This window comes from Benincasa hispida, chromosome 9, assembly GCF_009727055.1.
Source record: "Benincasa hispida cultivar B227 chromosome 9, ASM972705v1, whole genome shotgun sequence".
NCBI lineage: Eukaryota > Viridiplantae > Streptophyta > Magnoliopsida > Cucurbitales > Cucurbitaceae > Benincasa > Benincasa hispida.
This window is the reverse complement of record NC_052357.1, coordinates 41,468,915-41,491,439: the sequence shown is the minus strand read 5'-3', so window position 1 is coordinate 41,491,439 and position 22,525 is coordinate 41,468,915. Positions and strand designations below refer to the sequence as shown.

General features: G+C 34.5%; 1 protein-coding gene across 1 annotated transcript in view; it reads left to right on the top strand.

Moving 5' to 3' along the window:
• LOC120084726 overlaps positions 1 to 22,060 on the top strand; it is a 32,813-nt gene extending 10,753 nt beyond the window's left edge. The window contains exons 4-6 of the mRNA XM_039040543.1: positions 10,195 to 10,229; positions 10,347 to 10,512; positions 21,855 to 22,060. Of these exons, the coding sequence (XP_038896471.1) occupies positions 10,195 to 10,229; positions 10,347 to 10,512; positions 21,855 to 22,060 (407 nt within the window). The remainder of the gene's footprint in view (positions 1 to 10,194; positions 10,230 to 10,346; positions 10,513 to 21,854) is intronic.
• Positions 22,061 to 22,525: the final 465 nt, after the last annotated feature.

The following is a 22,525-nucleotide window of genomic DNA, read 5'->3' as shown; positions in this document are numbered from 1 at the left end:
GCCCCCCATTTCAAGGGTAAAATCAGGTAGATAGCTAGGGACATAAGGTGCAAGATGGAATACTTCTTTTAGGGATAGTAGAGAGATTGTTCCTTTAAGTGTTGACTCCAGGTCTTGAACAAAGGGCCTCACCCTCTCATTAGCTCGAGGGGGACTTGGTTTAGTGATTGACTTACTGATTATAGTTAAATCAAGTGGACAAAAATATATCTACAGTGAAGAGAGTGCAGCTACCGACTTTAGTGGAGTGACCTAGTAGTTAAAGAATGTTGATTAATTTGGTTTAAAGAGTTTAGCCAATTAATCTTGGATCGTTGGAGCCCATGATCTGTAGGTCCATTAAGTCCCCCTACTAGCTTACAAACAGATCAAACCTTAGAATAACGTGATGAATAAATTTGAAAACGTTTAAATTCAAATTAAGGGAATTATTAATTATATATGATATAATTAAAACGTTTAGTTGTCGAATTAAATGAAATTGGGGAGTTGAAAAATATTCAAAAATATGATTTAAATATTAATTAATGGGGATTCATGATTGTGGAATTGATGGTTTAATAATTTAATAATTGATATTAAATTATTTTAATTAATTAAATTGTTTAATTGATTATTTGAAATTAACTTTATTTATTTAATTAATTTAGTATGAAATTAATTTAAATGGTTTTTTATTTTATTTAATCAATTAAGTAAATTGATTTTAAAATTATTGATTTTAAGAGAATCAATAAAGAAATTGGATAATGGGATTATCCCACAAAATCCACTTATTTAGACACAAAAAATTCCACTATTAGTTGTTAGTTTTGTTGTCAATTTTAGGTACAAATAGTTCGTATGTACGATTGAACAAAAAGGAAAATTTTTAGCTACTTTAAGTAGTTGAGGCAGATTTGGAAATTTGGAGAAATAAAAGTTCTTCATATATTTCCATATAAAACTTTCTCATCTCCAAAAGATTCCCTAAGCTACTTCTCATTTTGGATTTCACCATCAAATCTAAGGGCCAAGAGAATAGTAAGGAAGATCTTGTAGTGGTCTACATCAAATTCTTGATCAATTTCAAGCTGAAGAGTTGCTGATTTGAAGAGTTCATCAAAGGTATATACTTCAGAAATCCTATTTCCTTAATATAAGCATGCTTGTTGGTCTACTAAAATTAATGGAATTAGAGTGCTTAAGATCCTAATTGTTTCCGCATGTTGAATGTCAACACTAACATTTTGGGCGCAGTAGGGGGTACGCATCCTTTCATCATTAAACGGATGGAATTTCTCAAGAAACTTGTGTTACAGGTGAGAATCCCGCTATGGATTTTTCACCCTTTCACCCATATCAGCTTAAGGAGGTTCCTTAGTCATCTTATAGTAAACTTTCCCAAAACACTCATAGAAACATCCAAATGCTCCCAAGAGCCCTTGATATGCTCAGAATATATTTCAGCTAGAGAGGAGAGGAAGAGGAACACATGCACATGGTGGAAATATAACACTTTATTACCAAGTACTACAAAACCCATACTTCACAAGACTCGAGACAAGAAGACTCCATACGAGAGAGATCTTCCTTAGCATAGGATCCTTCCAAAAAGGAGTAAAATACCTAAAGGAATGGATGCCTTGGGCTGTTGGGAATGTCCTAAACTCGCAGTTTGTAAATATTATTAACATATTTTATTTATCAATAAAAATATTATTGAGCATTTTATTCAATAAACTTTTGTTGATATTGCATTCTTTTATCCAATAAACAAATCTATGGCTATAATATGAATACTTTTGGTTTATTTTTGGGCATGCTTCGTTTGCTTTGTTCTTCTTCTTCGGACACATTTGGCATGGTGCTAGAACCTTGTTCAGAGATGTCTTTGCTGGGATTGACCCAGATTTGGACGCTCAAGTAGAATTTGGTAACTTTTTGTGGCGACAAAAAAGAGGATCAAGTTTTAGTATATAGCCAAAATGATCTATAAGTATATGGATAAGATTAGCTACCTCATCCTAGTGACACTATTGGATGCGGCTCATTTTGTATATTGATACAAATGATGTGATCCAAAAATCATTCATGTGAAGACATGTGAGTGGAGGCATCTTGTGTAATGAGTTTGCATAAGACCAAACCTCGAAATAGTCACTTTTCTTTATAACGACCGTTTACTGTTAAAATTGACTATTTCAAATTCTATGACCTAGGGTAACTCGATCTTAATCATGAGCTAACTATGAATTCTTGTTTATTCGGAATTATCCTTTCTTCTGCATAGGTGAGAGGAGTTCAACAGCACTGCTCAATAATCTCCCATTTTGGGGACAATACCAGATAAATAACTAGGGACATAGCTTTGCAAGATGGAATTTACTCCTACCCAACTTAGGGTTAACAGATAGGTTGTTCTCTTAAGCGCTAACCTAGTCTTGAATAACGAGGCCCTACCCTCTCATGATTGAGAGGGTTATGATTTATAAGTTGGGCCATAAATCAATTGTCCAATGAAGGATTAGTGAGAGCTTAAGGAGCAAGATGTATTTATAGGGGTAAAACAATAACTTTAACCTAGCTGTGAATACAAACAACCTGTGAAGGTTTGTCTTACCGATTATGGTTAAAATGAAAATAAATATATCTACAGTGAGGAGAATGCAACTATCGAGCTATAGTGGTATGTCTTGGTAGTTAACTAATAGTAATTAATTTGATTAAAAAAGTTTAACCAATTAATTGTAAATCGTTGGAGCTCATGATCTGTAGCTGCATAAGGTCCCTCTACTAGCTCGTAAACTAGATTAATAAATTGAGTAAATTTGATAAGATTCAAAATTAGGGTTTAGAATTTGAGATGTTCAAATTCGATTAGGGTTTCTATTAATTGTATTTGATGCAATTGAAACGTTTGATTTTATTGAAATTAAACAAAATTGAAGAGTTCAAAATATTTAAATATTGATTTAAATATTAGATGAGGTGTAATATTATATTTAATATTTGATATTAAATTTAATTAATTAAATGAGTTTAATTAATTATCCAATTTTAAATTCAAATTTTGAAATTGATCAAAATTTGAATTTTGATTAATTAAATTTGAATTTATTAAAATTAAAAATTACAAAATTAAAATTAAAATTGATTTTTTGAAAATCATATTTTAATGAAATTAAATTAATCAAAATGCATAAAATTAAAATTAGTTTTAAATTTGAAAGTGGAAAAATCCAATCTTGAATTTTCCCACTCAAATTTCCACCTCATGCCACTTCAATTTCAAGCATCAAGTGTGTTAAGTTAATTGCATGAAATTCATGTATATATTGAAATTTTTAACTTCAATTTAGTTTTTCATGCAAACTTGCAGAAATTCTTCCATCCGAACTCTCTTCAATCTTATCAAAAACCAGCTCAATTCAATGTTTTCACCACACAATCCTTGCAAGAGAATAGTAGAGAAGATCTTTGTAGTGGTTTACTTGAAAGTTAAAGCATCAATTCGTGGAATTCAATGGGAATTAAAGAGGGTTCATCAAAGGTATTGTGTTCAACAAACCCTTTTGTGAAATTGTACTTCAAAAGCATGTTTTAAACTCAAATTAAGTGTAATTAAAGTGCTTATTGATTCTGTTTTTTTTTTTTTTTTACTGCATGTTAATTTACTCTATCATTGACAACCCCCAAGGTCATCCTTTTATAGTGTGGGGGGAGTAGAAGTAGGAGAGAAATGTGAGAGCGGTCCTAGTGGGGTTGAAAATCGGCCACTCTTCCTTAACTTTAGGACCACTCCTCCATGACTAATTAATCCCCTACATTTTAGGACCCTTAAATAGATCATGTCCCACTACTAAATAGCCTCCCACACATTGGGACTTATTTTTCTCACCACTACTCCACTTCCACATTTTTAGGACCATCTTCCTGCAAACTCGGGAATAACCACCCATGATGCCCTTAATCATGAACGTCTACCATTCTTATCTATAATCATGCTTGCTAGCTTAGTTGGATAAGCACACTTAATAATAATCTTCTATTATTAAGTGCCTCTCAAAATGTTTGCCACATGTCATGCATACAAGAATGTAGCTTAGAGTTTGATGAATTATGCTTCCCTTTTTATCAGACCAAACTTGCCTAACCTGGAGTACACATTTGACAGCTTATGCAAAGATGGTACTAAGGCTGCATCTTTCACACACCGTGTGCATGATGCCTTCTCGCTCGCTACCTGGTGTCTTAGGCATGCTCATCCAAGGTAATGTTAGCCCATGGCTGCATGTCCAAACCATCCTCAATCATCCTACTTTTAAGTTTTATAATTAGTTTAGCAAGTTGGTTTTTATTTCATGTTGTTTTCCATGCGAGTAACCGCTAGCCACTTTTGATATGCAAGCTGGGAATATTAGAAATTGTTTAGATTGCACTATAATGAATGTTTGGTTTTATGTCCTAAAACTCGTGGTTTGTAAATATTTAAACTTATTTCTGAAAATTAAATAAGTTATTATTGAATATATGAATTGCTTGTTTCATTTTAGAAATAAATCTAATAAACTAAAAGATCTATGACTATTACACAAGTACTTGAACTTTTTGTGGAGATATAAAAGTGGATCAGGTTCGAGTAAATAGTCAAAATTACCTATAGTATATGAATTAGGTTGGATGCTTTATTCTGGTAACACCATTAGATGAGGTCCACTCTGTAGTTGTTACAAAGAGTTGTAAAGTGCTACAGACAATGTGATCCTAATTCATACATGTTATGACATGAGGAGTGGGGGCATCCTATGCAATGGGGTTGTACAAGATCGGACCATAAAATCAGTCACTCTTACTTTATAACACTATTTACTGTTTAGAACTAACTACTTCAAAGCGATGACCTTGGTAACTTGACCTTAATCCTTAGTTAACTATAAACTCCTATTTATTCGGGATTATCCTTAGATTTATATAGGTGAGGGTTGGCTCAACAGCGTTGGCTCAATAAGACTCCCATTTCAGGGATAAGACCAGATAGATAGCTGAGGACATAGGGTACAAGACGGAGTTCACGCCTACCCGATTTAGGGATTGGAGAAAGGTTGTTCTCTCAAGTACTGAATCCAGGTCTTGAACAAGGGGCCCCACCCTCTCACTGGGCTGAGAGAGTTTGGTTTAGTGATTGGATCACAAACTAGTTGTTCATTAGAGGATCAGTAGGGACTTGAGGAATAAGACGTAATCTCGGGGATAAAATAGATATTTGACCCAACCGTTATTACGAACAACCTGTGAAGGGTCGACTTGTTAATTATGGTTAAACCATGTGGACATAATATATCTACAGTGAGGGGAGTGAAACTATGGGCTTTAGTAGAGTGATCCATTAGTTAACGTATGGGGATTAGTTTGGTCTAATGAGTTTAGCCAATTAATCTCGGATCGTTGGAGCCCATGATCTGTAAGTCCGTGAGGTCCCCCTACTAGCTCGTAACGGACTAGCTCTAGAATAGCGTAATAAATTAATTTGAAACGTTCAAATTAGAATTAAGGGAATTAGTAATTATATGAGATATAATTACATGTTTAATTTGATTAAACGAAGTAGAAGAATTTATATATTTAAATATGATTTAAATATATAAAGATGGATATGGGCTTTAGTGGAGTGACCCATTAGTTAACGAATGGGGGTTAATTTGGTGTAAAAATGTTCAAATTAGAATTAAGGGAATTAGTAATTATATGTGTTATAATTATGCGTTTAATATTAGAATTAAACGGAATTGGAGAATTTAATTAGTATTTAAATATGATTTACATATTAAATTCATGAATAAGGATTCATGAAGGTAGAATTTGTGTAAAATTAATTTAATATTTGATATTAAATTAATTAGAATTAATTAAATTGTTTAATTAATTATTTATCATTAATTTTATTAGAATTTTTTAATTAATTTTTAAAAATTAATAAATTTTTTAATTTTGAAAACTAAATTGATTTTAGAAATCAATTTATAAAACAAAAATTGAAATTGGAAAACACAAAAATGAGAAAAGTTGGATTTCTCCACTACTTAACCAAGTAGCTCACACTAATCCCACTTGATTTTTTATTCAATATTCCAAGCATGAGTTGTTCCTCATGCAGCAACCTTAATTGCATGATTGTCCTACAATAAATAAAGAAGATTGAAGTGGAAATCGGGCATGCATTAGTTGAGTTTTTGCTGAAAAACTTGAGTTGAAAAATGTGTTCTTCAAGAGGATACAGCAGTGAGCTTCTTCTCCAAATTCCCTTCATTCAAGCTTATTTTGAGTCCCACAACTCAATCTAAGGCTCCAAAAGAATAGTAGGGAAAGCCTTGAGGTTGTTCACAAGAAGATTTGGAGAAGATTTACAACTGAATTCGAGATTCAAAAGGTTATACAATGGTATGATTTGAAACCCTCTTATTATTATGTGAGCATGCTTTATTTATAGCCAAAATTAATAAATTAGAATGCTTATTGATCCTTGTTGCTTCCATTACATGCTGATATACTCCTACAATTGGTTCAGAGCATCATTTAAGCATTCAATTTGGTTTAATTTTGGTCTGGTGGGTATTTTTTCATGAGATATATGAAAATTGTACACTGATATGGTTTTTTGAGATTTGGCATTTAAATTCTTTTTGATTCCTTGATTAAATTTGTAATTGGCTCTTGTTTGATGAGCTTATATGTGTGCACAAGAGCCTGTAATTTATTTGGAGTCATTAGAGTTTAAATTAAGTTGTAATTGAAGAAAGAAGTGAAGAAGGCCGAGTTGCAGACTTCCAAATCGTGAGCTTCTGCCCAAGCAACGTTGCAACGCTCGCACTGGCTCAATAAACCTCCATTTCAGGGGTAAGACTGGATAGATAGCTGGGGACATAGTTAGCTCAGGATTAAGATCAAGTTATCTAGATCATTGCTTTTAAGTAGTCAGTCTTAAACAGTAAACAACGTTATAAAGCAAAAGTGATTGGTTTCGTGGTCTGATCTTGTACAAACCTATTGTACAGAACGCCCCCACTCCTCATGTCATAACATGTATGAATTAGGATCACATTGTCTGTAGCACTTTACAACTCCTTATAACAACTACAGAGTGGGCCGCATCCAATACTGTTATCAGGATAAAGCACCCAACCTTATTCATATACTATAGACCATTTTGACTATTTACTCGAACCTGATCCACTTTTATGTCTCCACATAAAGTTCAAGTACTCATGTAATAGACATGGATCTTTTAGTTTATTGGATTTATTTCTAAAATGAAAGAAGCAATTCATATATTCAATAACAACTTATTGAATTTTTAGAAATAAGTTTAAATGTTTACAAACCACGAGTTTTAGGACATAAAACCCAACAAACTCCCACTTAGACTAAAACTCCAGTGGTAACTTATATATCCGAATATATAAAACTGAGTTTTTGAGTTTTACAGAGAAACACAATGAACTAGGGCATCCCATACCCGTGGTTTACCATTCGGTATCCCATACCTAACTTTTCTCCCACTTGCCTTAGTTTATTAACCTGGTATTCTTAGTCTTACTAGAAGATTTCCAGATCGTGAGCTTTTGCCAAGGCAACGTTGTAATGTTACCCTTGAGCATTGCAATGCTGCTCATATTCGAGCGAGGGTCAAGCAATAAGTTTGGGTGATCAAGAAGCGAGTTTGGGTGATCAAGCAGTAAGTTTTAATCGAGTTTGAGCGAGATTTTGATCAAGTTTTAGCAAGATTTCGAACGAGAAGCGAGATTTTGATCGAGTGAGTTAGATTCCTGTCCAACAACGAGATTTTTCAACTGCTTTGACAAGATTGAACCGTTGACAGAGTGAGAACCATCGACGATCGACCAGTTTGACCGATTTTCTTCAAATTCTATCCGGTTCAGCTTCAAAAGGGTTTTGGTTGGTCCGATTCAAGCGGTTCACGCCCGGTTCAAGCTGTATGGAGCGGTTCTAGTGGTCTGGAAGGGTTTTGGAGCTGTTTCTTACTGGTTTTTGTAATAATTAGGCTTTGTTTTCTTGAAAATGCCAAAACTAAAACAATATCAGTATGTGTTTAATTATTTATACATGTGATGTATGTTATAATTAAATAAATCTTGTATGTGCATACAGTATGTCATGTAGATTTAAAATCCCACCATGGGAAGCATGTTACATGTATTGAAAGTATGTTATACAATGTTATAATATATAATATGCATGTTTAGGGTTTCTTTTATTTAATATAAATGTTATATTAAATATTGAATGCCTTTGATGTATGTTGTGGATGTTTAGCATGTCTAAAATTTTGTAAGTTGTCATAAAATTGGGTTAGACATTTAAAATCTATAAAGAACAATTGCATGCTCACGTAAGATAACCACTCGTTTTAATAGTTAAAATAGGTCGTTAAACTTGTAAAAGTCGGGTTACAAACTCAATCGGTATATAATCCTGTCAAAAGCTGGAGGTATTTAAGTTGACATTCTACGAAACACCTCCTACCTGGGGATTATGGTCAAATAATTGAGCATTGTTAATTAGTTTTATGATTAATACATGAGTGATGTGAGATTTTAAAACTAGTTTATCACCTAGACATCATAGGTTAAATCCAAATATAAACTTTATACTTAGACTTAAGTTGTTTAATTAGCCCAAACAAACCTAAAGAAACGTATGCCTTGTTTAAATATTAGAACACTTCAATGGGAGTTTAATAACATATATGATATGCTATTGGAACACTTTAGTGAAAATCAAATAACGTATATGATATGTTAGAAGGCTCCAGTGGGAGAACAATAAACATATATGATATGATTATTTCTAGCTCTCATGTCCCTAAGAGTTTCACAATCGAAATTCATGTCGCACTTCGTGTCACCTTGGAAGTGACCTCCATTTGGAAAGTATTTACATGAATCGAGATTTTGGTGAATAGGGGAAGTTGTTCACCTTAGAATCAAATGTGACGTTTTGATTTTAAATTTTCACGTTCTCAAGATGTTCACACTAAAAGTTTCATGTGGCACTTCATGTCACCCTGGGAGTGACCTCCATTCGGAAAGTGTTTGTGTGAATTGATCATGGTGAATGAGAGAAAGTTGTTCAATGGAAAATCAAATATATGATATATTGATTTCAATTCTCACGTCCTATATAATTCCCCCTGTGAGATCCAGGCAGCACTTCATGTCACTTTGGAAGTGACCTCCATTTGGAAAGTGTTCGTTATAGATCAAGACCAAAGTGAATGGGAGAAGTAGTTCATAGTAAGTAGGTGAAGGATATGTGTAAACATATCCTACAGTCTCTTCTATTGGTTTGAACCATGAGATTCCTAGGTTGCGTCTACTTGTCATCTTTAAGTAGGTCGCGTTAGTTGTTTATCGTCGACTATCCCCTCTGAAGGTTTTAACATAGGATTCAGAACAACTCAAACTCCAGAAAGGGATAAGATTTCTAAAGTCGGTTTCAACTTTGACTTTCCGACTTCGAGAGCATCGCTGGGATCAGACTTCTGAGGTCTAAAAACAGAAGATTACACTTACAGAATTACTAAAGAGTTAGTAATTTCTGACCAAAAACGGTAGCTAAATGACTATCGGAATATGAGTTATTTTGAAGATAGTATTTAGTAAGAATGTCTTGTTGTAGTATCGTTGCAAAAGTAATCTTGGGTATATTATTACTTTGCTAAAACTTGATTTGATTTAAAAGCAATTCACTTATAATTTGTTTATATTTTTCAGAATGACAAGTTCACTAGTACAATTGTTGGCGTCTGATAAACTGATTGAGGATAATTATGCAATTTGGAAATCAAATCTGAATTCTATGTTGGTGATAGACCATTTACAGTAATAAAGAATTGTCCTCCCATTCCTAGCTCAAACACAAACCGAACTGTTTGGGATACGTACAATAGATGGATCAATGCTAATGATAAAGCTCGCGCCTATATCCTCACAAGCATATCTGATTTTTTGGCAAAGAAACATGAGACTATAGATACTACCAAATAGATTATAGAATCTCTACGTGGGATGTTCAGACAACCGTCCTTCTCCCTAAGGCATGATGCTATTAAATACATTTACAACTGTCGAATGAAAGAAGGGGCCTCTATTATAGAACATGTCCTGGATATAATGGTTTATTTCAATGTGGCAGAGATAAATGGAGCTATGGTTGATGAGAGAAGTCAAGTCGGTTTTATTCTAGAATCTCTTCCAAAGAGTTTTCTATTGTTCTGCACGAACGCGCTTATGAATAAAATTGAATACAACTTGACTACTCTTCTGAATGATCTACAAGCTTTTCAGACAATGATGAGAGCTAAAGGTCTGGAACTGAAAGTACACGTTACTACCACTGAGAAAAGAGGAACATCCTCCCAAAAGCCTGATGTTGCTTCCTCTTCACAGAGTAAGAGTATGCCTATTAAGAAGAGCAAAGGGAAAGGGAAGAAGAAAACCGCTAGCAAAAAAGGCAAGGATAACGCTGCAGACGAAGGAAAGTGTTTCCACTGCAACGAGGAAGGGCACTGGAAGAGAAACTGCCTTGGTACCTTGCTGAGAAGAGAGCAGAGAAGGCAAAACAGGCAAACTAGTTCCTGAGGACTATTTGCTCAACATGACCAGTGGGAGATGTTGCTGGCTAAAGATGATCTTATCAACTTTTATTATTGTAATAAAAGTTAGTTTATCTTGTATGTAAAAGAATAAATTGTATATATTTTTGTTGTAAATGAAATGTTCATTAGCGAAAATTAGATTTGTTCTATCACATAGCAACTTCTGTTAAGAACCAACCTAGTTAAAAGCCATTTGCAAATATTTAGATATTTAAAACGGCTAGAAATCAATTAAGGCAAGTAGTTATTTAACCTAAGTGATAAGTTTAGAACACTTGAAAAGTTCAAAGTATACAAAACTTGTTAGGTAAAATAAAACTGAAATGCTTTGATTTGATCAAAAGTATAGAAAGTTTAAGATTTCTAGGTCTATTTGATAGAACATAAAATCCGATGAAAAACTTTCTAATTACCTTAAACTGTTTTCTCAACATCATTCCAATTATTGGAATATAGTTCAAGATCACCATGTATTTGTTTCCATAAAATCTGTTGGGTTTTATGTCCTAAAACTCGTGGTTTATAAACATTTCAACTTATTTTTGAAAATTCAATAAGTTGTTATTGAATATCTGAATTGCTTATTTCATTTTAGAAATAAATCCAATAAACTAAAAGATCCATGACTATTACATGAGTCCTTGAACTTTATGTGGAGACATAAAAGTGGATCAGGTTTGAGTAAATAGTGAAAATCATCGATAGTATATGAATAAGATTGGTTGCCTTAGTCTGGTAATACTATTGGATGTGGCCCACTCTGTAGTTGTTACAAGGAGATGTAAAGTGCTACAGATGATGTGATCCTACGTACATGTTATGACATGAGAAGTGGGGGCATCCTGTGCAATGGGTTGTATAAGATCGGACCACGAAATCAGTCACTCTTACTATATAACATTGTTTACAGTTTAAGATTGACTATTTCAAAGCAATAACCTAGGTAACTTGACCTTAATCCTGAGCTAACTATAAACTCCTTTTTTTTCAGGATTAACCTTAGATTTTCATATGTGAGGGTTGGCTCAAAAACACCAGCTCAATAAACCTCCATTTCAGGGGTAAAACCGGGTAGATAGCTGGGGACATAGGGTGCAAGATGGAATTCACTCCTACCCACTTTCAGAGATAGTAGAGAGGTTGTTCCCTTAAATGCTGATTCTGAGTCTTTAACAAGGGGCCTCACCTTCTCATTGGCTCGATAAGGACTCGGTTTGTTGATCGAATTACAAACCAATTGTTCATTAGAGGATTAGTGGGACTTAAGGAACAAGAGGTAATCTCGGGGGAAAAACAGACATCTGACCCAGTCGTTATTACGAACAACCTATGAAGGCTTAACATACTAATCATGGTTATATCGAGTGAACATAGTATATCTACAGTGAGGGAAATGCAACTATGGGCTTTAGTAGAGTGATTCATTAGTTAACGAATTGGGGTTAATTTGGTGTTCAAAGTTTAGCCAATTAATCTCGGATCTTTGGAGCCCATGATCTGTAGGTCCACGAGGTTCCCCTACTAGCTCGTAAATGGATTAGCCTTAGAGTTGCGTGATAAGTTTATTTGAAACGTTCAAATTAAAATTAAGAAAATTAGTAATTATATATGTTATAATACGCGTTTAATTTTAGAATCAAATAGAATTGGAGAATTAATTAATATTTAAATATGGTTTAAATATTAAACTCATGAATAGGGATTCATGATGGTGGAATTTGTGTAAAATTAATTTAATAATTGATATTTAATTAATTGAAATTAATTGATTTTTATTAAAAAATTATTATTAATTTTATTAGGAAATTAATTTTTGAAAAATTAATAAAGTTTTTCAATTTTGACATCAAAATTTATTTTGGAAATCAATTTGAAATTGGAAAATACAAAATGGAAAATTGGATTTTTCCATTAATACCAACTTAGGAGCTCACTCATTTCCCACCAAGTCTTAATTCAATTTTCTAAGCATGAGGTGCTTTTCATGTAGCTATCTATTATGCATGATTGTCTTGCAATAAATAAAGGAGATTGGGCTGAGAAACGGGCATGCAATCTGATGAACTTGCTGAAGTTTTGTTGAAAACTTGAAAGGTTGAAGAAGTGTTCTTCAAGTTTCTGCAGTGAGCTTCTTCTCTAAATTCCCTTCATTCAAGCTTATTTTGAGTCCTACAACTCAATCAAAGGCTCTAAGAGAATAGTAGGGAAGGCCTTGAGGTGTTCACAAGAAGATTTGGAGAAGATTTGCAGTTGAATTCAAGATTCAAGAGGTTCTATAAAGGTATAATTTGAAACCCTCTTATTATTGTGTGAGCATGTTTTATTTATAGCAAAAATTAATAAATTAGAATACTTATTTATCCTTGTTGCTTCCGCTGCATGTTGATATACTCCTACAATTTGTATCAGAGCATCATTTTAGCATTCAATTTGGTTTAGTTTTGGTGTGGTGGGTGTTTTTTCATGAAATATATAAAAATGGTGGACTTATATGCTTTTTTGAGTTTTGGCATTTAAATTCTCTTTGATTCCTTGATTAAATTTGTAATTGGCTCTTGTTTGATGAGCTTATATGTGTGCTCAACAGCCTGTAATTTATTTGGAGTCATTAGAGTTGAAATTAAGTTCTAATTGAAGAAAGAAGTGAAAAAGGTCGAGCTGCAGATTTCTAGATCGTGAGCTTTTGCCCAGGCAACATTGCAATGCTCGCACCGACTCAATAAACCTACATTTCAAGGGTAAGACCGGGTAGATAGTTGGAGACATAGTTAGCTCAAGATTAAGGTTAAGTAACCTAGGTCATCGCTTTGAAATAGTCAGTCTTAAACAGTAAACAGCGTTATAAAGGAAGAGTGATTGATTTCATGGTTTGATCTTGTACAAACTCATTCCACAGGACGCCCCCACTTCTCATGTCATAATATGTACGAATTAGGATCACATTGTCTATAGCACTTAACAACTCTTTGTAACAACTATACCATGGGCCACATCCAATATTGTTACCAGAATAAAGCACTCAATCTTATTCATATACTATAGATCATTTTGGCTATTTACTCGTACCTGATCCACTTTTATGTCTCCACATAAAGTTCAAGTACTCATGTAATAGTCATGGATCTTTTAGTTTATTGGATTTATTTCTAAAACGAAATAAGAAATTCATATATTCAATAACAACTTATTGAATTTTGAGAAATAAGTTTAAATGTTTACAAACCACGAGTTTTAGGACATAAAACTCAACAATCTCCCACATGGACTAAAATTCCAATGGTAACTTATATATATCCGAATATATAAAATTGAGTTTCTTAGTTTTACAGAGAAGTACAATAAACTAGGGCATCCCATACCCATGGTTTACCATTCAGTATTCCATACCCAGCTTAAAAGTATATCAACATACAATGGAAGCAACAAGTATCAATAAGCATTCTAATTCATTAATTTTGGCTATAAATAAAGCATGCTTACACAATAATAAGATGGTTTCAGATCATACCTTTGTAGAACCTCTTGAATCTCGAATTCAACTACAAATTTTCTCCAAATCTTCTTGTGGAGCCTCTCAAGGCCTTCCTACTATTCTCTTGGAGCCTTAGATTGAGTTGTGGGACTCAAAATAAGCTTGAATGAAAGGAATTTGGAGAAGAGGCTCACTGTTGCACCCTCTTGAAGAACATCTTCTTCCACTCAAGTTTTTCAGCAAAAACTCAACTGATGCATGCCTGATTTCCACTTCAATCTTCTGTATTTATTGTAGGACAATCATGCATATATTAATTAAAAGTTACTAAATTAACACTGTAAACAGTATTCCAAGATCACCATGTATTATTTGTTTCCATAAAAGCTTGCATATATCAATAAAAAGTTACTGAATTAACACTGTAAATAAGAGTTGTTTAGACAGGTCAGATGTGTCTTATTCAAAGAGTTGAGAGTACCTCGATTTAGTGGGAGGATTGTTTGACTTCCTAGCCATTATTGAGAAACAAGTATTGTGCAAATAAGATGCATTCCTCATATAGTTTAATAAGAAGTCTATTGTACGTTAACATGTTTATAATGATTTTGTTGGCTAAAATGTTTGAGAATCACCAAGTAAGACTAGGAATACCAGGTTAATAACCTAGCGCAAGTGGGAAAAAAGTTGAGTATGGGATACCGAATGGTAAACCATAGGTATGGGATGCCCTAGTTTATTGTATTTCTATGTAAAACCGAAAAACTCAGTTTTACATATTCTGATATTTAAGTTATCACTAGAGTTTTAGTCCAATTGGGAGTTTGTTGGGTTTTATGTCCTAAAACTCGTGGTTTGTAAACATTTAAACTTATTTCCAAAAATTCCAATAAGTTTTTATTACATATATGAATTGCTTATTTCGTTTTAGAAATAAATCCAATAAACTAAAAGATCCATGACTATTACATGAGGACTTAACTTTATGTGGAGACATAAAAGTGTATTAAGTTCGAGTAAATAGTTAAAATGATCTATAATATATGAATAAGATTGGGTGTCTTATTCTGGTAACACTATTGGATGTGGCCCACTCTGTAGTTATTACAAAGAGTTGTAAAGTGCTACAGAAGATGTGATCCTAATTCGTACATGTTATGACATGAGGAGTGGGGGCGTCCTGTGCAATAGGTTTGTACAAGATCAGACCATGAAATCAATCGCACTTACTTTATAACGTTGTTTACTGTTTAAGCATGACTATTTCAAAGCGATGACCTAGGTAATTTGACCTTAATCCTGAGATAACTATGAACTCCTATTTATTCGAAATTATCCATAGATTTGCATAGGTGAGGGTTAGCTCAACAACATCGGCTCAATAAACCTCCATTTTAGGGGTAAGACCGGGTAGATAGCTGGGGACATAGAGTACAAGATGGAATTCACTCCTACCCGCTTTCAGGGATAGTAGAGAGGTTGTTTCCTTAAGTACTGACTCTGTCTCTTATACACATCTAGATGTGTATAAGAGACAGCTACAGGTCTTGAACAAGGGGCCCCACCCTCTCATTGGCTCGATAGAGGCTCGGTTTGTTGATCGGGTCATAAACTAATTGTTTATTAGAGGATCAGTGAGACTTAAGGAACCAGAGGTAATCTCAGGGGTAAAATAGACATTTGACCTAGTCGTTATTACAAACAACCTGTGAAGAGTTTACTTACTAATCATGGTTATATCGAGTGGACATAATATATCTACAGTGAAGGGAATGCAACTATGGGCTTTAGTGGAGTGGCCCATTAGTTAACGAATGTGGGTTAATTTGGTGTTAAAGAATTTAGCCAATTAATCTCAGATCGTTGGAGCCCATGATCTGTAGGTCCACGAGGTCTCCCTACTAGATTCTAAATAGATTAGCCTTAGAGTAGCGTGATAAGTTAATTTGAAATGTTCAAATTAGAATTAAGGGAATTAGTAATTATATGTGTTATAATTACACATTTAATTTTAGAATTAAACGGAATTGGAGAATTTAATTAATATTTAAATATGATAGAAATATTAAATTCATGAATAATGATTCATGAAGGTGGAATTTGTGTAAAATTAATTTAATATTTGATATTAAATTAATTAGAATTAATTAAATTGTTTAATTAATTATTTATTATTAATTTTATTAGGAAATTAATTTTATAAAATTAATAATTTTTTTAATTTTGAAAACTAAATTGATTTTGGAAATCAATTTATAAAACAAAAATTGAAATTGGAAAACAAAAAATTAGAAAAGTTGGATTTTTCTACTACTTAACTATGTAGCTCACACTAATCCCACTTGATTTTCTATTCAATCTTCCAAGTATGAGTTGCTCCTCATGCAGCAACCTTAATTGCATGATTGTCCTGCAATAAATAGAGAAGATTGAAGTGGAAATCGAGCATGTGTCGGTTGAGATTTTGCTAAAAAACTTGATTTGAAGAAGGTGTTCTACAAAGGGGTGCAGCAGTGAGCTTCTTCTCTAAACTCCCTTCATTCAAGCTTATTTTGACTCACACAACTCAATCTAAGACTCCAAGAGAATAGTAGAGAAGGCCTTGAGGTGGTTAACAAGAAGATTTCGTGAAGATTTGCAGCTGAATTCGAGATTCAAGAGGTTCTACAAATGTATGATTTGAAACTCTCTTGTTATTGTGTGAGCATGCTTTATTTATAGCCAAAATTAATACATTAGAATTCTTATTAATCCTTGTTGCTTCCATTGCATGTTGATATACTCCTATAGGGAAAACCCACTAGTCAACTTCCCGACCAATGTATTGATGTACTCTTTGTAATCAAAGCTTTCTTGCAATTGTTAGACTTCAATGCATTCTTTAATGGTGTTTTCAATGTTTTTCCTCTCTCACATTTTATAAAACCATTTTCTCTCAAAACGTTTTATAAAACCACTTTCGATTTTTACACGGTTGACTAGAGCAAGTGCCGCACAATCGCCTATTTCGTATACGAAAGTTTGCGATTATGATAAGTGGTATCAGAGCTTAGTTAGCTCCTTGGCTAGTAAAGACCGCAATCATGTCTACAACGAAAAAAATTTTGAAGTTGCAGCTTGAGCGACTTACTGATGTTGAAAAGTAATTTTTTGTATCTGAGGGAATTGTTCGACGAAGAGAGATACGTTCAAACCCACCTTGATGGGTTAGAGGAAAAGGTCAAAGGAATTGAGGCACTGAATGCCCGAGTAAATGGTCTACCAATAAAAAAATTTGTTGCTGAGAGTTGATTCGTTGGAACATAAAACTACACGACCTGGTAGTTTTGAGCATGAGGATAGCTCCACAAGCTCTGTCGCACACTTGGAGGAGTGTGTCAAAGAGCTTGATAGTTCGCAAAAGAACATACTAAAGTTTTTCAATGACCTGACCGAAAAATTTAGAGCAACAATAGATGCCATCAAATCTAAAATGTCATAAATGAAAAGGCAAGTGAATTTAACAATGCAGACGGTGGGGAACCAGACCTCGAACCAGACATGCATTGTATCTAACAAGTTCAAGATCCCAAAGCCCAAAGCTTTCGATGGGAATTGTGATGTTAAATAGCTTGAGAACTTCATCTTTGACATGGAACAGTATTTCAAAATGAGTGGAACCGTCGATGAAGAAACAAAGGTGACGTTGGTATCTATGCATCTTGTTGATAATGCAAAGTTGTGGTGGAGGTCCAAAGTGAATGATATTCAGAATGGTCTGTGCATCATCGATAAATGGGAATATCTCATAAAAAAACTAAGAGCTCAGTTCTTCCCAGAGAATGTCGAGTTTATTGCAAAAAGGAAACTACAAGAACTTAAACACATAGGGACAATCAGGGACTACGTGAAATAATTCTCGGCTGTCATGCTAGACATCAGGGACATGTCCAAGAATGATAAAGTGTTCTGCTTTGTTGAAGGGCTAAAGCCACGGGAGAACTAAATTATATGAGTAGAAAGTTCAGGACCTTGATTCCGCTCTGGCCACAAGGGAGAGATTACTTAACTACAGCGGTGAACAAGTTCCTCAAAAGAAAAACGCACAAGCATTGAATCACGGGAATAAGGCTTCCAAGCCTAATCCCTCAAAGAACTTCGTGAACGACAAGAAATCGCAAACCACAGGTGCAGGCCCCTCTCGAGTCCTATCAAGCAAAACCAAACCAATAAAAGCCCTTCTCTTGCAAGGCCCTCACTGAGTAACCAAGTGCCTATACCAAGCTGCCTTGACAACCTTACAAGCCTTAGTATAATATAGTAGTGGAATAGAGGAAGAAGTTGAACCTGAAAAGGAAAAAAAAGGATGGGGAAACTTCTCGAGTGGGAGCATTGAAATTCTTGTCAGCAATCCTAAAGAAATCCTCTTATCATAAGGATGCATCAAAAAGAAGACTTATGTTCATTGACATAGTCATCAACTCCAAACCTGCAAAAGGCACCATGGTAGACTCAGGGAAAACCCATAACTTCATTTTGAAGTCGGAGGCTCGACGCCTGAGATTGAAGGTCGAGAGAGACATGGGCAAGATGAAAGTTATTAGCTCTGAAGCCCTCCTCATTATGGGGATATCAAAAAGAGTATTCCTGAAAATGGGCGAATGGAATGGAAATGTTAATTTTATTTTTTTGCACATGAATGACTTTGACGTTGTGCTCGGAATGAAGTTACTCTTGGAACATAAAGTCATCCCCATGCCTTTTTCTAAGTGCCAAGTTATTACAAGCAGCAATCCCACGATAGTTCTAGCTAACATCAAGTAACCTAGCGGAGTGAGAATTATCTCCGCCCTTCATTTGAAGAAGAGGCTCAGTAGAGAGGAGCCCACCTTTATGGCTATCCCAGTTGAGAAGCCTACTGGGAAAGAGCATGTTCCTATTGAAATCCAGAAAGTTCTGAATGAATGTGTCGATGTCATGCCGTGAAACTTGTCAAAGACTTTACCACCCCAAAAGAAGATCGATCGTGAAATTGAACTGATGTCGGGAGCCAAATCGTCGGTGAAAAATTCTTATCGAATGACTCTTAACTCAAGAAATAACTAGATGAGCTACTAAATGTTGGCTTCATCCACCCAGTGAAAGTGCCCTATGGGGACCCACGGTCTGTTTCAGAAGAAGAAGGATGGGACATTACGGCTATGTATCAATTACAGGGCTTTGAACAATGTCACGATTCACAACAAGTACCCCATGTCGATCATATCTGATTTGTTTGATCAGTTGAATGGAGCTCGATACTTTACGAATCAATCCCTTATCAGGTTATTATCAAGTTCGCATAGCAGAAGGTGACGAACCAAAAATCACTTGTGTGATAAGATACGAAGCCTTTGAATTTCTTGTGATGCCCTTTGGCCTGACAAATGCCCTTGCAATATTCTATACCTTGATAAACCAAGTTTTTCACAAGTATCTCGACCAGTTTATGGTGGTTTATCTGGATGACATAGTTGTCTACAATCTACCCTAGAAGAACACCAACTTCACCTTCAATTAGTCTTTGATAAGTTGCGACGGAATCAATTGTATGTCAAGAAAGAGAAATGTGCTTTCACGCAACGGAGAATAAACTTCTTGGGACACGTACTTGAATATGGAAATATTGGAATAGATGGTGAGAAGTTATAGGCTATACAGGAGTGGTGGGCCCCCACCTCTCTAACCGAGTTACATTCCTTCTTGGTATTGGCCAACTATTACCGTTGATTCATCGAAGGGTTCTAAAGAATAGTTGGCCCACTGACCAAGTTATTTGAAGAAAGGCATAGTTTGGCAGTGGTAGGTAGAATGTCCTAAACTCACAGTTTGTAAATATTATTAACATATTCTATTCATCAATAAAAGTTTTGTTGAGTATTTTATTCAATAAATTGTTGTTGATATTGCATTCTGGTATAAAAATCCAATAAACAAATCCATGGCTATAATTTGAAAACTTTAACTTGATGTGGCGACAATTTTAGTATATAGCCAAAATGGTCTAAGTATATGGATGAGATTGGGTATCTCATCCTAGTGACACTATTAGATGTGGCCCATTTTGTATACTAATACAAAAGATGTGATCCCAAAATCATTCATTTGGAGACATGTAAGTGGAGGCATCCTATGCAATGAGTTTGCATAAGACCAAACCTCGAAATAGTCACTTTTCTTTATAACGATTGCTTACTGCTAAAACTGACTATTTCAAAATTCAATGACCTAGGGTAACTCGATCTTAATCCTGAGCTAACTACAAACTCCTGTTTATTTGGGATTATCCTTTGATTTTCATAGGTGAGAGTAGTCCAACAACACTGCTTCATAAGCCTCCCATTTTAGGGGTAAGACCAGATAGATAGCTAGGGACATAGTTCTGCAAGATAGAATCCACTCCTACCCAGTTTAGGGTTAGCAAATAGGTTGTTCTCTTAAGTACTAATTTCTGGTCTTGAACAATGGGGCCCCACCCTCTCCTGATCAAGAGGGGCATGGTTTATTCGTTGGGCTATAAACCAATTGTTCAATAGAGGCTCAATGGGAGCTTAAGAAGCAAGATGTATTTATAAGGGTAAAACGGTAATTTTGACCTAGCTGGGAATACGAACAACCTGTGAAGGGTCGACTTACTAATCATGGTTAAAGTGGACAGAAATATATCTACAGTGAGGAGAGTGCAAGTACCGAGCTATAGTGGTGTGTCTAAGTAGTTAACGAATATTGATTTAATTTGGTCTAAAGAGTTTAGCCAATTAATCTTAAATCGTTGGAGCTCGTGATCTAGGTCCATAAGGTCCCTTTACTAGCTTGTATAATAATCTTGGATTACTGAATTGAGTGGTTATGAAATATTGAGATTCGAAATTAGGATTTTGAATTTGAAGTGTTTAAATTCAATTAAGGTTTTTATTAATTGTATTTGATACAATTGAAACTTTTAATTTTTGTCGAAATTAAACGAAATTGGAGAGTTCAAAATATTTAAATAATGATTTAAATCTTTGATGAGGTGAAATATAATATTTGATATTTGATATTAAATCAAATTAATTTAATTAGTTCAATTAGTTATTCAAATTTTAAAATTTGTTCAAAATTGGTAATTTGATTAATTAGAATTTGATTTTTTTATAAAAAAAAATCAAAGTTATAAAATTTGAATTTTGAAAAATCAGTTTTTAATTTAAATCAATTAATCAAATTAACTTATTAAAATTGAATAAAATATTTCAAAGTTGGAAAATCCAAAATCTTAGATTTTCCCACTCAAAATACACCTCATGCCATTTCAATTTCAATAGAAATTGCAGTGGCATCAGCTGTATTATTCAGTAATGCACGGTCTATTAGTATAAATTGAAGTTTTGAAATTCAAATTACAATGGAATGAATGCTGATTAAGTGCACAATTTCTGCAGAAAGACAAACCCTCCGAACCCTCTTCAATCTCACACAAATCCAGCTCAAATTCAGAGATTCCACATCTCAATTTAAGTTAGAGAATAGAAGAGAAGGTCTTTGTGGTAGTCCTTTGTTGATTTAAAGATCTAATTCGTGGAGGGAAGCTGTAGTTTAAGAGAATCTTCAAATGTTTTGTGTTCTTGAAACCCACTTCTGATACTTTGTTTCATTGCATGTTTTAAACTTAAATTAAGTGTAATTAGAGTGCTTATTGATTCTGATTCTTTCACTGCATGTTAGTTTACTCTATCAAGAACGCCTTTGAAGAGTTAAAGGCAACCATGATAAGAGGTCCTATCCTTGGTCTAGTTGACGTGTCAAAGTCGTTTGAGGTAGAGACAGATGCATCAGAGTACGCTCTCGGGGGTGTCCTCATGCAGGAAGACCATCCTGTGGCCTATGAAAGCCGGAAACTGAACAATGCCGAGAGGAGATATACAGTTTGAGAAGGAAATGCTAGTTGTGGTCCATTGTCTGAGGGCTTAGAGATAGTATCTACTTGGGTCTTCCTTCGTAGTGAAGACCAATAACAATGCCATATGTCACGTCTTTAAATAATCCAAGTTAACTTCTAAGAAAGTGCGATGGCAGGAGTTCTTGGTTGAATTCAATTTTAAGTTTGAACACAAGAGAGGGACAAGTAACCAAGCAGCCGATGCTCTGAGTCGAAAGGGTGAACATGCAGGGTTGTGCATGTTAGCCCACATTCATGCAAGTAATATCGATAGGTAAATTCAGGACATCATCAAAGAGTTCTTACGGAAGGACTCCTCTGCCGAAGCTATCATTGCTCTAGCTAAAGCTAGTAAAACCAGGCAGTTCTGGGTTGAGGGAGATTTGCTGTCAAAAGGGAATCAATTGTATGTTATCAGAGGAGGAGACTTAAGGAAGAAGTTGCTACACAAGTTCCA